The 15952-nt window shown below is 50.0% G+C and overlaps 1 protein-coding gene across 2 annotated transcripts in view; it reads left to right on the plus strand.

The window, feature by feature from the left end:
• Positions 1 to 13718, plus strand: part of LSAMP (limbic system associated membrane protein) — a 794347-nt gene extending 780629 nt beyond the window's left edge. For both annotated transcript variants that reach the window (XM_058854971.1, XM_058854961.1), the window contains one exon: positions 13165 to 13718. In XM_058854971.1, the coding sequence (XP_058710954.1) occupies positions 13165 to 13262 (98 nt within the window). In that variant the 3' untranslated portion in view covers positions 13263 to 13718. The remainder of the gene's footprint in view (positions 1 to 13164) is intronic.
• The last annotated feature ends 2234 nt before the right edge of the window (positions 13719 to 15952 follow it).

Consider the following 15952-nt stretch of genomic DNA (forward strand, 5'->3'; position numbering starts at 1 on the left):
GCAAGGGAGAAAAGAGATGTTCGTTTGGGTCTGATGGCCAGAGTGGGAAACAGAGAGCAGCTTTCTTTCTAATACCCTCTCAGTCCTCTTTCCTCTCTCTGGGTGTCCCAGCTGTGCAGAAGAGAGCTCCTCTGTTGCAGTGTCACCTCCCACCCATCTCTGCTCCCCTTTCGCTTTCTCTAGTGCATGGCCCTGCTAGTTCTGCTAAGCCAGCTGCTCTCATGTCAGCAGGGTCTGTTTTGGCAAAAGGGTGGACATCGGAGTCCATCAAAGCTAAGGAGAGAATCCAGGGGGATTCCAGCAGAGACCACAGGCTGTGGAGGGTTAATATTTTATGGAGGTTTGCTGACTAGGCAGCCAGCCTTGCCAGTATGATGTGACCAGCTGGAAGACCTATCCACCTCTGGAGTCCTCTTCAGTGATGCCTGAGGGTGCTCTCTCATTTGGGCTCCAGAAAAGGGTCAGTGAAAATCCAAGCCTTCAGGTCCTTGAAACAAACTGGTTGGCACAGCTAGAAAAGCCATAGCAGAGACAGGCCAAAATAGACAATATTATCTTTCTGTGATCCCAACAGAGAAACAGAGAAAAAATAGTGAGCAGAGAAACATAATGGCCATAGGGACCAAGCACAAGAGGGTGTATTCGGAACTATGTCAAGTCTGGTATTTCCATAAATCCAAAGGTATTGGAGGGACATTGTTCAGGTGTCCTGGTCACTCCACAGTGATGTGTGGCTGACTGCTCAGGGCATGCCTCACTTCCCTGAAAGCTGCCTGAGCCCCGGGCACTGGCAGCTGATCACACCCATGGCCCTGGGTGGGAAGCACAAGTCACGGCTCTCCTTGCTTCCCATCTGGTATCCACCCAGATTTTCCAAAGAGCTCAGTGTCCATTTGTTGAGTGCAGAAGGGATTGGCCCTGCAGGGTGGATGCTCAGAAAGACCAAGCTTCTCTTGTTGCTCAGGGTCAGTGTCAGTCCCTGCCAAGGCTGCAGGCACTGAGGGCTGGCACAGAACTGGGTGCCAAGCCTGTGGGGCCTTCAGGCCAAGGGAACAGGGAGGACAAGGCAGGGTGAGGGCAGGCAGCCAACATCACAGTAATTGCTTCTTGCTATTTCATAGATACAAGGCAAGCAATGGCACTGTATCTTATTTTGGCTGTGTGGTTTAAAGTGAGTAATACCAAAGCCAGAGGTGATGATACTGTCTTCTAAAAGGAGATCATATGGATGTAGACAAAAACAGCATCTTAGGGAAAAGAGACATGACAAGAGTTGATGCCAAGCTACTAACATTGCTTGGTGGGTTTTGTTGAATAGCAACAGACAGCTTCTGTTTGTTGAGATTGCTTAAAAAAATTAAAAGCCAATCTGCTTCTTCCTATCTTTCCCCCCAAGAAAAAGGAAGTGTAGAGAAAAGAAGCAAGCTTTCTTGGAGAAAAAAGAGAGATACAGGAGAAAAGAAAGAGAAATGGCTTTACTGCCTGATCTGTTTCTGTAGTTTTTGTTCATTATTTTAATTTAGATTGATTTATTCCAAAATGTACCTTGGGTTGTATATATTTGCATAGTACAGTGCTGTGGAGGATCCAGTGAATGAAGATCAGTAGCAGAGGGTGGGAATTGAGACTGGAAGTCCCAGAAAGATATTCCTCCAAGCTGAGCCCTTGCAGTGGATAAGGATGATGTTTCAAGGTCTCTGCAGTCACTGGTGTGGCTTTGCATGCATGCAGAACAGCCCTGCAGAACAGAGGTCAGGGCACAGCAGTCAGGTGGGAGAGTGGAGCCTGGATGGATCCACTGGGGGAAAAAACACATAACTGCACTGCAGAGATTAGAAACAAGCCCATGGAAGAGCAACTGCTGTGGAAAATCAGTTGTCCAATAGGCACAGTGATAGTATTAGCAGTGTAGCATGGACAGAGTACCCTGCAGAACAGAGCTGGGGCAGGCTCCAACCATCCTGAGCCACATATCCCCAGCCTGGAGAACACTCATAGCCTGATACCATCTGTATATTAGATGAGCTTCTGAAGTCATCAAATGAACTTTTCCTCTTTTAGAGATGTCGAAGACAACCTATCCCCACTGCACAGCAGGTGCATTTAAATCCTTGCTCTCCCTCTTGTTCTCCTTTTTTCTTGTGTTGACTGGCTGACTGGAACTGTGGAGGGCAGCAAGGAGGAGGATGAAGAACTGCCAGTGTTGTCTGGATTTAATCCTTACACACACACAAAAACTCCTCCAACCCCCATGAGAAAATGGCCAAAGAATAATTTCTACCTTCCTCCTCCTCCTCCTCTTCGCCCTTCCATTTCCAGTGTAAACCACTCAAGAATTTGCCTAACAAGCTGGCCTCCCCTCTGGTTATTGTCCCAAGTGAACAGCCTCTCCATTCACTAACCCATGACGGTAAGTTGGTTTGGGAAGCAGCAGGTTTATCTTCCCAGCTCAGGCAGTGCACTGGGCCCGCTTGCGAACCGGTTGCCATTCAGTGTCTGCTCTGCTGTTGATAAAGCACATTACACATGGCTGGGCTTGCATGATTAATACAGCTGTCTAAGCGCTCTCTCTAAAAACAAAAACAACCAGAAAGGAGAAGGGAGGTGTGGGATTTGGGAGGGAGGGAGGGAGGGAGGGTGTGCATGGGGAAAAAACCCAACCGTTCCAAAGAAATCAGGCTTGCACAAAAAGCAGAGCGCTCCTGGAAGGCCTCCCCTCCCATGGGCGAGCAGATCTGTCAGCAGAGCTCCCTGGCAAAAGGGAGAGGCCTCGTGGCAAGGTGAGCAAGGAGCAATGCATGTGGTCCTTCCCTAGCATCACCTGCATGTCCCTCTGCAGCCTGGGGAGCGGATGCATGGCTGGGAGCATGGGATCAGGCCCTGGAGAAGGATGTGCTCTGGCCAGCATGGCTTCAGCAGGGTCTGGTCAGGCAGCCCCTAGGGCAGGTGTTGAAGCTACACAGGCACACTGACCCATGGTGACACTGCCCAAACACATCAATGTACACACCCTGTGCTCAGAGGCACAGCCCACAGGCACTGAGCAATCTCCAAGCACCCTAGAACATCTAAGGAGGAACAGGAATTCCTACATCTTTCCCATTGCTCCAACTCATCCAGCTAAAGGCCTGCTCAGCAGCCTGTGTAAGCTGTGTTAACTTTCCCTTTTTAATAGCAGTCTGGGAATGGGCTGTGTGAAACCACGATGGCTTTCTGTTCTGGCTTTTCCCAGGCCTGATCCAGGTATTAAAGCCATGCTTGCACTGTTAGGGTGTTACAGTGACCAGGAGTCTCACTGTGGAATTGCATACATGGATTCTTCCCTATTTTGATGAGAACTACAGGGAACACAAAGTAATATTTTCTTAGACCCCACACTTTAAAGACCTACACTAGTGCATGGGCCCAGCTTGACTGTCATGACATCTCTAATTCACTGAGATACTGAGAGTGATAACCCTAAGATGACCTCAAGGACAGGCTGGAAGGGGACTTCTCTGCAGATACTAGAGAAAGATTGGGAGGGCAAAGGCTGCAGTAGGACTGGATTTCAGTACCAGAGTAACATCAAGCACCCTGGTCACTCTCCACCCCAATTTAGTTCTTTTTCTGCTCCAGTCACCCCTGTGTATGTCCCCTGCCTCTTCATTTCTGGCCACAGCCTCTCAAATCTTTCCCATGCCATATATCCAGTAAAGCTTGTAGAAAACCATAGCAGGGATGAAGTGAGTAAACAGACAGACATGAAATTGATGAAAGTATTAATTTTTCAAGAGGTTTCAGAGCCTCCAATTAACAAACCTGCTTCCTAGGGCTGTGTGTGCTCTGGCTGAGGGAAGCTATGATGTTTGTCCTCTATTGAGACACGGGGTTATGTGCTGGCATCACCTTTGGTCTGCAGTGCCCTACACATGCACTTCAGAGATGATCAGGAAAGGGATTGCTTTATCCTAGGAAAGTGAAAAACTCCAATGTTCCCAAAATGACTCCTGAAAAAGTCTGTGCTATGTGTTTTTTTGGTTTTTTGGTTTTTTGGGGTTTTTTTGTGGTGGCGGGGTTTTTGTTGTTGTTGTTTTGTTTTGTTGGGTTTTGTTTAGTTGGTTTTGTTCTGTTGTTTTTTGGGTTTTTTTATGCTTTCCTTGTAGAATGAGAGTCTTTAATGTGTGGTTGAAAGACAATGCAGTTTTAAGTATCTTATTTTGTATCAGTTGCTGGGGAAGGTGGGGTTTGGGGAGGGTGTTGTTTTTTTTTTTAATAAACCTTCAGTTGCTAGGGAAATGAAATGGATGGGAGAAAAATTTCTTCAACTATGAGGAAACATTGAAACTTTTTATACACACAGGACAGATCTGATGATGAAAGATCTGTGTAACCTTGAAACAAAGGTTGTCTTCTAGCTACCACAAACCTCACTGGTCAGGATAACAGCTCAGTTTTAGACTAGGATTACTGTAAACCAGCTCCAGGATAAATGGTGTAAGCAGACAGCTCTTGAACACACGACCTTCTCAGAAAGACACTGGAAAATACAATTTCAGGGATATTCTTCAGACCTTAGGGAAGGATGGGTGAGCTGCATTACAGAATGAATCTTCATTCCTCTAAGACGTGAGGTATGATAGATGAGTACTTAGTACACCATGAATGAGCTCCAAAACATGGGGAAGAAATGTTCAATGCTAAAAAAGCATAAGCAAATTCTGAAATACATTAAACCGAGTGCAAAGATTGAAAGACACCCAAGACAGTTCCTTAATCTTGTTGGAGAGTTGCTGGAGGGCATCCTCCCCAGCTAACACAGTGGCACTTGCACCTCTAGGAAAGCCAGCCTATTGCCACTGCAGTCACAGTCAAGTTTTAATTACAGGAGCAGAACTGGTAGTGACAATGGGGAATGAGCAGGCAATAAGCAAAATAGCTTCAACACTGAGAACAGGGAAGAAAAAAAAAGTGTCTTCTTCTAAGAGGAGGGGGGAGGAAAAGGAAAGAAGTAAGAAAAAAAGCCCCAAATGAACCCTAGTAAGTAGAAGCTGGTAATCCCTAAAGCCTCAGAGTAGAGTGCAAAGCCCTGGAAGAAAGAAATTAATAACTTTCAAAGTATGACCTTGAAAATGGAATTAACAGTATTCCTCCCTTTTAAGCCTTCATGATAATAAAGATTTCATCTTCTGAAGCCCTGGCAAGAGAGTCAACAGACTAGGGAAAATTGCTTCCTGCAGAGCAGCTGGCAAGTGTAAACCCTAAGACACCAGCAGGCCCCAGGGAATGAGATGATAGAGACACCTGCATGATGCACATCCTCTTTCCCTTGTGCCTTCTGCTTTAGAGGTGGGCTTTTTTTCTTCTTCCCCCCTCATTTTTGGTCTTATTTTTTGCTCCAGAGGGAGAACTCCAGCCTTCACTGTAAGCAGTCAGCCTATCAACAACATGGAGCCTGGAGCTGCTCAGAGTGGACAGCACCTGGAAAAACATCAGGCTAGCTATACTTGGTTTATCATCACTCCTTCTCTTCCATCACAGACAAGTTCTCCCAGCCCATCCCATGCTGCTTTCTGGCTTCTCTTCCATTCAGAAACTCATGGGGACTAACTGCCCTCTAACACCAGATTTTACCTTGCACTCCCTGGCAGGATCCCAAGGACAAATTCCCCAAAGCAAATCAACAGCCAGGAGCTCTCTGATGCTCTTTGAACCTTCTCTGTGGGCTGTCTTCCATCAGCAAACTGCAGATATGTCAAACCCTGGGGTCTTGTTAATGTAAATAAGAGAAAAACTGGCAGCCGCTGTCTCTTCTCCTGCCTTCATTTTGGCATACTCAGATGATGAGATTGGCAAATGTGGATGTGAAACATGTAGATGGGTGGATGATTCTTTTCCCTCTGGAATGTATCTGCTCTCTGCTTGCATCTCAAATGATTATTTTTAAAGGTCTGTGTTGGGAATCTCGAAAGTAACGGGTTCAGTTTCTGCTGGTGATGATCACGGTGCACACATTTGGAGGCATGCTTCTGGTGAACTTGTGGCTTTATTTACACATCTGGTCTCATTTGCCTCTCGAACAAGGCTGATGTGTCATGGCACAGTCTCCATCTCCCTTTCTAATGGGCCCCTTCAAGGGTGCTGTTGATGTTACAAAAAGGAGCTAGAGGCAGTGAAGAGATGGAAGGGAGAATATCTGTGTGGAGGAAGTAGCATAATAGGATGGCTTGGGTTGGAAGGGATCTTAAAGACCATCTAGTTTCAAATCCCTTGCTATGGGAAGTGCACCTTCCATTAGACCAGGGTGCTGAAATCCTGCCCAATCTGGCATTGAACATTCCCAGGGATGGGATATCCACAGTTTCTGTGAATGCCTCACTACTCTCATAGTGAAGATTTTCTTCCTTATATACAATGCAATTCTACCCTCTTTCAATGCATGACCACTCCCCTTGTGCTATCACTACACACCCTTACAAAAAACCTTTCTCCAGCTCTTGTCAGCCCCTTTTAGGAGGACCACAGGGAGGTCTCATGGAGCCTTCTCTTCTCAAGGCTGAACAACTCTGACTCTCCCAGCCTGTCTTCATAGCAGAGGTGCTCTAGCCCTCTGAGAATTTTCACGGGAGAGGCGCTCCAGCCTTCTGAGAATTTTCATGGCCCTTCTGTGCACTCACAGCAACAGGTCCATTTTCATGCTGGGGGCCCACCACAAGAATAAGTAGAGTGGGTTACAAACTTCACCAGCACCCCCCGCACCCTCGGTTTCTGCTGCCGCAGTGGGTAGATGTCCTGTGTTCCATCTGTCCCGAGGAGGTTTTGCCGAGGAGGCAGATGTAGTGCTTGTGTTAAGATGCAGGCCGGCGGGGCCCGCCTTCCGTGCCGCACCGCTGTGCCCGTCCGTGGCTGGCCCGGCGGTGGTGGCTCGGGGCGCTCCCTTCCCCCGTGCCGTGCGGGACACGGGCTTTTCCCGGGCTGCTATTCCCAGCCTTTCCCGTGCCGTGCCCAGCCCGGAGGCCGCCTGCATGGCGAGGTGGGTTGGGTGTCCTTCGGCTGCCACCTCGCGGGGAAAGAGCGGCGCTTCGGCGGGGACGGAGGGACGGGGGCAGCGCAGCGAGCGCCCGGCCAGGGCTGGGTGACAAGCATGAGGTGTACGAGCGCTGCTCCCCTGCCTCGGGGCACAGCCCGGGTGGCACACACGGCTTGCTGCTGCTCGTGCCCTTTTTCGCACCTGCTTGTTGGCGTCTGAGCTTCAGGTGTGTTCATCCACAGCTAAACAGCTCTGCTGGAAACACCACGTTTCCCCCTGAGCCCGGGCTGCCTGGTACTGGCTGCCTGCCTTTGCAGTCCTGGTATTAATGCCCTCTTCCCATAAGCACCATCACTTCCCCCTACCTGTCTCGCTCATCCCTGCTTTCCTGTGCCTGGTCAGGGCTTAATTTCCTCTCTTTATCTCCCCTTTTCCCGGGACCTGTTCTCATTACTTAGCTTATGTAATGTCTTCCGTTTCACCATCCTCACCCTGGCTGACATCTCCTCCCCTTGCCCTCCTCCATTTCCTGAGCTGAACATTCCTATATTGCCATTTCAGTTGAAAATCTTCCCTGGTATCATTTCCTGTGCTGTAGCCCAGCACTGGTACAAGTGCAAGGCTCATCCTGTCACCTCAGCCCACATTACCCCCATCATAGCAGCCTTTTCCTGTGCCTCTGCCCAGATGCACTTAGGTATTTTTCAGCTCCTCATGCAGCCCCCAGTGGGCACTGTAAGCTTTAAGAGGCCAACACAAGTCATGAGGTAGGGCCTGTGCAGAGCTAGCCTTCTGACCTCAGACACTGCTGCAGGAGCTGGGTGTGTTGCAAGTTTTTGTGACAAAAAGCCTCATCTCTCCCTTTCCTGGGAGGAGCTGAACACTGCAGCTAATTCTTCCCACACTGAGCAGTTTCCTTAGCCTGGCTCTCCCATAGTCAGCAGAGGAGGCTGCAGAGCAAAGAGTGACTGAGACAGTTTTAATCTAGCTGGTTCAGGTAGCAATTAATAGCAGGTGGAGTGCCAGGCCACCTGTTAATGCCAAGGTGCTAAAGTCACAGGAGAACATAGCACCCAAATTTAATGTGGGACCACAATGTCACTGCTGGCAGCTGACTGCTGCTGTGCTTCTTAAAAAACTGAGGGAGGCTGTGGATATGGAAGTCTCCACACAGTCCAGAAGTGACCAGACAAGTTAATGGAAGAAGAAATTAATCTTAAAGGGGTGCAGCTTCTGCTGGCTCATAATGAATCTGAAGCAGCTGAGGTAGACCAGTATGATGCATGCTGGCCATGTGCTCCTGGCTGGCCCCCACCCAGAACCCACTGAGGACAGGACTGAAGGTTAGACAAGACCCAGCAAAGGTCTTTCCTCGCAGTGTGTTCCTCAAGCTGTTGTTGAAGATGTGAGCAGCTCTTGGCTTTGCTCTGAGTGTAAATCTGGCTGTGGTTTGCTCTGAATGTAAGCAGCACCCTGCTTTTCCCATCTTCCTCTGCCATCTAATCCAAGTTCCCCCATCCTTCTCACCGTGTCTTTTCCTACACTCTTCATGGGACGAGGAGCAGTTTTGGAACCATCACACACACAAGCATTATAGCTATACCAAGTCTGATACAGGGTCAACACATCGCCACATCCTCTCCAGTGAAACCTTGGCTAGGCTGCCTTGCAGCCAGCCCTCTGCACTTGAGAGCATGCAGCAACTCTTCTGCCTCATTCTGCGTGGAAGGGTTTGCCGGCAGGAGTGTTAGGTGAAATTGCTGATGTCCCAAATGGAAGGGTCTTGCCACCCCTTCTGCATCTTCACTCAGAAGTATGTGGAAGTTCTTCCAGAAGCGAAAGGGAGGACTCTTGGAGCCTCTCCATGCCAGGCTGTTATTCTGGGCTGTTGCCCACAGGCAGGTGGGCAGGAGCAGTGAGGTCACCGTGGCATGTCTCTGTTTTTCCCATCACTAAATTTAAGGATGCAGCTAGGGTTACGCTGTCTTGGGGAGAGTGGTGGGATGGGGGCTGCACATGGTCCCCTTCGGTCATATGAGAGTGACAGCTCTCTAAATCTTGGCCAAAGCTACTTTGTGGTGTGACACCAATGCAAATCACCCAGGCTGAACGTGTGGCACCGATAAAGCCTTGGAAACACAGGATGCAGTGTCCCATGAGGCTGTTGCAGCACAATTAGGAACCATGGCCGGGCTCCACCTGCCTCTGCACCAGGTATCCAAATGTCTCACATTTGGAGCAAGGAAGAGCAGTGCAGTTGTTCTGCCCTTGACAGTTTTCGGTCAGCTCCTTCTTGATTTGCTTAATGAGATCTGACTCGGTCAGCGTTTAGGGTCTGGGCTCCCTTGGGGGTTTAGCTGTAAAATGCTGCCAGATATTCATATTATCTCGTCGGCTTCAGAAACCAAATTTCCTCCCCTTCAAAGCTGTTGCATGGTCACGGACTTGGCAGGGCTGCCCAATTGCCGGGGCAGGGTTGGGGGATGAATAGCCCATGATATTAGACCAAATCCCCAGAGCACAGGCTCAAGGTTACCGAAGCGGGAGACCGCAGGGATAGCCCCGAAGATCCCGGTGCCAGCGGAGAGGGATCAGGGGTGGGCAGAAGGGGAGTTCCAGGGGGGCTTGCTGGGGGTCTCCAGCGGGTGGGGGCGGCTCCGCGCGGCGGCCGCCAGAGGGAGCCAGAGACCGCGGGCTCGGCCGGTGCTGCCGCGGGACCGGGATAGACTGGGAATGTTCAGGGATGGACTGGGAATGTTCAGGGATGGACTGGGAATGTTCACGGATGGACTGGGAATGTTCAGGGATGGACTTGGAATGTTCACGGATGGAGAGGGGATGTGCGGGATGGAGAGGGGATGTACAGGCATGGAGAGGGGATGGACAGGGATGGAGAGGGGATATTCAGGAATGGAGAGGGGATGTGCGGGATGGAGAGGGGATGTGCGGGATGGAGAGGGGATGTACAGGCATGGAAAGAGGATATTCAAGGATGGAGAGGGGATGTGCGCGATGGAGAGGGAGGCTACAGGGCGGGGAGTTTGCGAGGGGTCTGTGTGCTGGTGGCTGCGGGGATGGGGGATTGTGGGGGGTCTGTTCGCTCGGAGGCTCGGGGGCTGCTGTGTGTGTGCACTCCTGGGGAGCCGTGCCCACGCGTGCCTGTCCCCCTGTGCACATCCCGCAGTGTGGGGGCTGGCACTGTCCCCCCAGCGTGGGCGCTCACCCGTGGCCCTGTGGCTGCCTCGGTGCCCACGGCAGTGGCATGTACAGCCCACGGCAGCAGCTGCTCATGTACACACGTGGAGAAGTCATCATGCAAACATGGGCTGGCACAGCCTGAGGTGTGGCTGGGAAGGAAGGGTGACAGTGATAGAATGAATTGAAAACAGATGCTATTTCCTGCAGAAAATCTTGCTCAAAGAGAAGCATTTTATTTTCTTCCAGCATTTTTTTCTCTCTTTCATATTACACTTGAGCAGCTGTTTTCTCCCAAAACATTATTTTGCAACAGAATTATAACCTTCCCACATTTTTACAGTACTTGTGGCAGCAACTGTAGCACCCATGGCATGTACTCTAGCTAGCTGTGCTGTGAAACCCAGAGATTCCATGTGGCCCCCAGGGTTATGTGCAGGGGCCACACTGGATCCCAGTCCTCCCAGTCAGCCTGACACACTGCCCAGCACTGCATGGCCTGCTGCTGAGAGCAGCTGCTGGTCTTAGCCTGTGGTGTGGCACAGAGGATGATCAGGACTGCGCATGGAGAGGTTTCTGCAGCCAGCTCCACCATCTGAGTGGGTCACACAGGGAGCCATGAGAACTTATATCATTTTTCATCTCTGGAGATGGGAGTTTCATCTTTTCAGGTGCCCTCAAACTTAGGCACACAAGCTCAAGCAGAACAGAAGCTGGTGGGACCCTCTCCCAAGTCCTCCATCACACCATAGTTCTTTGTGTGTCCTCTCTTATACCTAGATATTGCAGAGGCTTATCTCGTGACCACACCACACCGCTACCACACCATGCCATGCCTCCGCCCCCAGTCCCCACCAAGCTCACAAACTCTGATCCGTGCATTTAGATGCATTAAGGCAGCAGTATCCAGCCAAGGCCAAACATCCCCTTGCCTCTGCTGTGCTGCTGTGCATTACAGCCACCATTGGTGCAAATGCCCTTGCTCTGGTTGCATGGGCACACTAGAAAAGTGGCAAAGAGGAGGCATGGTTGTCACGAGTATGTTATCCACATGTCCATGCATGTATTAAACAGTATTTAAGCCAGATACTAAAAATGTAGTGGCTGAAATTCTTTTGTGGGCAGCACACCCTGCCCGGTGTGTTCTTGTTTATTTGCTGAGCCAGAGGAGTCATGTTTTGTGACAAAAAAGGATGCAAATGGTCCTAAACAGCCTCCCCACCATTATTTGAGTGGAAGAGATGCTTTTTCTGAAACATAGGTTAGGTAGGGATAGTAGCTGAACTAAAACTTGTTCCTGAGTTTAGGGGAGGAAATAAAATGAGTGAAAACAACAGTGTTGTAGGATTCATGTGACAAGCCACAAAAGATGCACATGGACTAGCTGAAAAAAAGAAGCCATACATGGAACATAAATGTCCACACAAATCAGCACATACTTAATAATGAAAGAATAGAACTGAGGCACAAACAGCTACTCTAGTCAGCTACATTTCTTTAGAAATTTCTTTAGAAAGAAATCAGACAAATGAAAGTGTAACCGGATTTGAGGGACTCCAGAGCAAATCCCTCTTGGATTTGCTGCCTTTTAGTCACCAGCTTGAGTTTAATAGTGTCTGTGCTGCTGAGCAAGTCCGTGGCACCAGTGCTCCACTCAGGAGAGCTCTTCACCTCTGCAGGTTGTGAGGGAGCAGTTGTACTTCAGTATCACAGAGCTCTCCTGAACAGGGACTTTTTTATTTCTTTTTTTTTGGCTCCTCTCTGCCATCAGAAACAGCTTTTCTTGGTAATAAGCATGACTTCTTTCCTCACAGCAGGATAACATAAAACCTCAGCTCCATCTCCACACTTCAGCATCTTGCAGGCACATATATACGCATAAACGTACACGTACATGTGCATGCATGCATAGATACATGAGCACTTTCTGTGCACAGAGCCATGGTGAGCCTGCATTTACAGACCCACAGCCATGTGCACCTCCCTGACCAATTCTAAAGAAAAGGCTGCCGAGGCTAGGGATTGCAGGGTGAATTTAAAACAGCATCACTGCTGTTGAAGCCATCCAGAAAAGGGAACCCATAAATGAGAGGATGAATGAGAAGATGTCAGGAATGTTAGCTCTTAATATTCCCGGAGCGAGGCTGCATTATTTGTTGCTGCAGCAGCGCGCTCCTCCCTGCCCCCTCTGACGGAGCCTGCGGATGCGCATGCACACATGTGCAACTTCATTTCCCACCCTCTTGAAAAATCAACCTCCCTGGCATTCCCTGCACCCTCACCCCTTAGGTGTCGTGCCACAGGGCTGTAAGTGCCACGGAGAAGCCTTCCTCCACCCCGATTCAGAAAATAATTACAGTGCAGCCCCGGGAGGGAGGGGAGGTGTCTGCTGGCTGGGCCCATGTTTTATTGATCGCACCACTGTGATGAATCAGCTCCTGTGGAGCCGGTGTCTGCCTGCAGACAGGTACTGGCCACTGCGCAGAATTACAACCAGTCCTGGATCTCAGGGCCACCACTGGGAAGGCGGTGGAGTGAGCAGGTGTGGGGGTGGTGTCCAGGGACAGCATCTGCAAAGGTGTGACCCACATCCCTCCACTGGAAGGCCAGTGGCTCCCAGCTGGAGGCACAGCAAGGGTTGGGATGTGGTCAGCAGCCAGCGTTGAGCCTTTCTGCTTGCTCCAGGCCCTATTCCTCCAGCATGGGTGTTGTTTAGGGAGAGCCACGTGCCACAGGAGTGTTGGGCTGAGGGAAGGAGGATGCTGATGAGCTGGCAGGCAGCAGCCTGTAGCCGTGCTGGAGGGAGGCTCACCAAGGTGGGAAGGCGGCTGTGCCCTGCAGCCCAAACCCACCAGTGCAGGAGCAGCCTGGGACTGAAGTGCTGTGCTCCTGTGTCACCCCCATCTCACCCAGCCTCGCGTAATCTTGTCTTCTTTTCTCTCCCTTCTCGCACCCTGCAGGACCCGGCACAGGGAGAGTAGACAACGGCTCCATGAGTTTGGCCGTCCCACTGTGGCTTCTGGCAGCGTCCCTGCTCTGCCTACTCAGCAAATGTTAATACAAATCAGAATTAAAATAATAATATTAATAATAATTAAAAAAACAACACGACAACAACAACAACAACACACAAAACAAAACGCGTTATACAGGAGACAGAGCGAAGAGAGGGGAGAGAGAAAAAAGAGGGGGGGAGAGAGAGAGACGACTGTTTCTTTCACAACTTTTGTGTGTTCAGGAGTGAAGAGGGGGGAGAGGAAAAATTACAGCAAAGAAGACTCAGCAACATTTAATCCAAAACCTGAAAAGCCGGCTGTCAAGTCATCGACTGCCTAGGTGGCAACACGAAGCGAGGGAGAGAATGGGGCACCAGCAAGGATCGTGTCGCCGGAGGATGCTGCAATGTAAACAATCCAACAAAACCTGCAAAGCCAATCAAACAGAAGATCCCTTTTCTTTTCTCTCCTCCTTCCTCTTTTCCATACTCCCTCACTTTCCTTCCTTCCTCCTCTTTCTTTCTTTTGCAGAAAGAGGTCTTTGCTTCGGTGTCTATAGCCATTTAACTTTTTGGATGCCCTGGGTCATTTTTGTGAGCTAATGCTCAGCCAGTTCATACTTTTAAAAACAAATTAAAAAAAAAAAAAAAAAAAAGAGAAAAAAAAAGAAAAGAAAACAAAAAAAAGCCACAAACCAGAGCAAGTCACCTGAAGCTCTCTGCACACTGGTGTCCTATGAAGAACCCCTTCCTCTCTTCACTTCACCCTGCGCTCATGTGCACCCAGCCCTTGCTAAACACCGTCTTTCCTGTCACACCTCCTTCATGCAACATCACCCCCACAGGCCTGAACTAAAGCTGTGTCAACTCTACTGAAAGCCTACTTTTCTCTTTTTTCTTTTCAAATCCTCTTCCTTCCCCCTCTCTCAATTCAACCAGGTGTCTTTTTCCTGTGTATGCCTGTGTGCGTGCGTGCATGCATGTGTGGCTCTTGCTCTGCCTTTTCTCTCTCTCTCTCTCTTTCTCTTGCTCTCTCTAAGCATGCAAAACGAACAGTCCATGTGTACATATGCTCATCCTGTTGTAGATAATGTCCTGCCTTGTAAGTGTGAGACAAGATGCAGAGAGATCACTTTGACAGAGAAGAAGGGTGAGGAGAGAGTGGGGCAGCTGCAACACAGGTTCACATTGTGTCCCCCCTCTCCTGTGTCCTCACTGTTTTTTTTATTTTCTGGATACCTTGCTTGCAAGAGTCAGTCTGCACCCTTGTCTAGGCTTTTTTTCCTCTCCCACCTCCAACCTGTTTGGCTCTCAGCCTCCAGCATAGTAGTACCAGCATAGCAGCCCGTGCTATGCATGAGTGCTTGCACACACGCATGGGGTGTGCACTCATGTGCAATTGTCCAAGCAAGCAGAAGAAACCAGGACTGGCCTACAACACTATGGACTGAAGAGTGCAGCCACCATTCCTCCTGGGGATGGGAGGCTGGGCCGGTGCGATGCGAGTGATGAGATCTTGGACGCCACCAAGCAGCCATTCCTTTTAGGTATAGTGGGCATAGGAACGATACCTCAGCTTGAAAACCACAATCTGGTCATTCCTAACCATTTTGGTAGACATGCAAAAATAGAGCCAATACCCTTTTTTTGTTGCTTTTGTTGTTTTTGTTCTTCCTGTCCCCCCTCCCGTATAAAAGGAAATGTAGGCTGTATAAGGGTGAGTGTGTGTGTGTGTGTGTGTGCGTGTGCTATACACTGCTGCTATTGCAAAACTCACAGCAAATTCCACATTTGAAAGAAATTGGTCCAGAAAATGGCCAGGACCTCTGAATGTAAGAAATAAAACAAATGTCAGGTCCAAAAACCCTGGGCTCACAAAGAAGGAGCTTAAAATGATGCAGCAAAGAAGCATGCAGCACAATTTCCCCTGCTCTTCTCTTACCTGAAGGGTGTTGTCTTGCTGGAGAGTGCCCCACACTTCCCATGGCAGAATCACATACAGAGGTTCCAACAAGAGAGACTTTGGTGGTTCCCAAGTGAGGAGGTGAGAAACAGCTGTTGGAAGCCGGACTGAGAAAATGCTGGGTGGTGGCTGGAATTTGCCACACCAACACAAGGTCTGCTGCAGGAGCCAGAATGAGCAGGGGCTGCAGTGCCTGTGAGTGGGTCGGGGCAGAGGGGAGAGGACTCTTGTGTCCCCTGGGAGGCCTTTTTTGGAGAGAGGGATGTGCAGGGGAGAGCTTGATTTAGCCCACTGAAGTCGAGTGACCACCCCACGACAGCACAGTGTTTTACAGGCACTCAGACCCTCAGCTTTCAAGCAGCAGCCCGTTTGCTGCTGTCTTTGCCCCGGGCACTGGCACAGGGGCAGCACGCTTGGCAGCTCACATGCGGGCAAGGGGGAAACAGCTTGGCCTCGAAGTGTGCGGAGGGAATACCTACCAGGTGTTCCCCTGCCAGGAAGGAAAGTGGGAATTGCTGCCTGCGAGCCCGTCCCCACCTTTGCGAGGGTGGGCACAGCGCGGTGAGGCTGCTGCGGCGCTTTCGCCTTGCGCTGCGGCGCTGCCGGCGCTGCCCCCTCGCTGCTGAGCTCAGCTGTTCCAAGAAGCAGCAGGCACGAAATTAAGCAGGCAGTCACAGCCTCCTCCCAGGCAGCCAGAAGTGCGAGGATATTTATTAAAGAGACACGAGAGGCTGAAGTTTGAGCGTTACGAGAGTTGGTGTAGATCTGCTGTGGGATTGGATGGTGATAA

Source organism: Poecile atricapillus, chromosome 1 (genome assembly GCF_030490865.1).
Source record: "Poecile atricapillus isolate bPoeAtr1 chromosome 1, bPoeAtr1.hap1, whole genome shotgun sequence".
In the NCBI taxonomy this organism is placed as follows: domain Eukaryota; kingdom Metazoa; phylum Chordata; class Aves; order Passeriformes; family Paridae; genus Poecile; species Poecile atricapillus.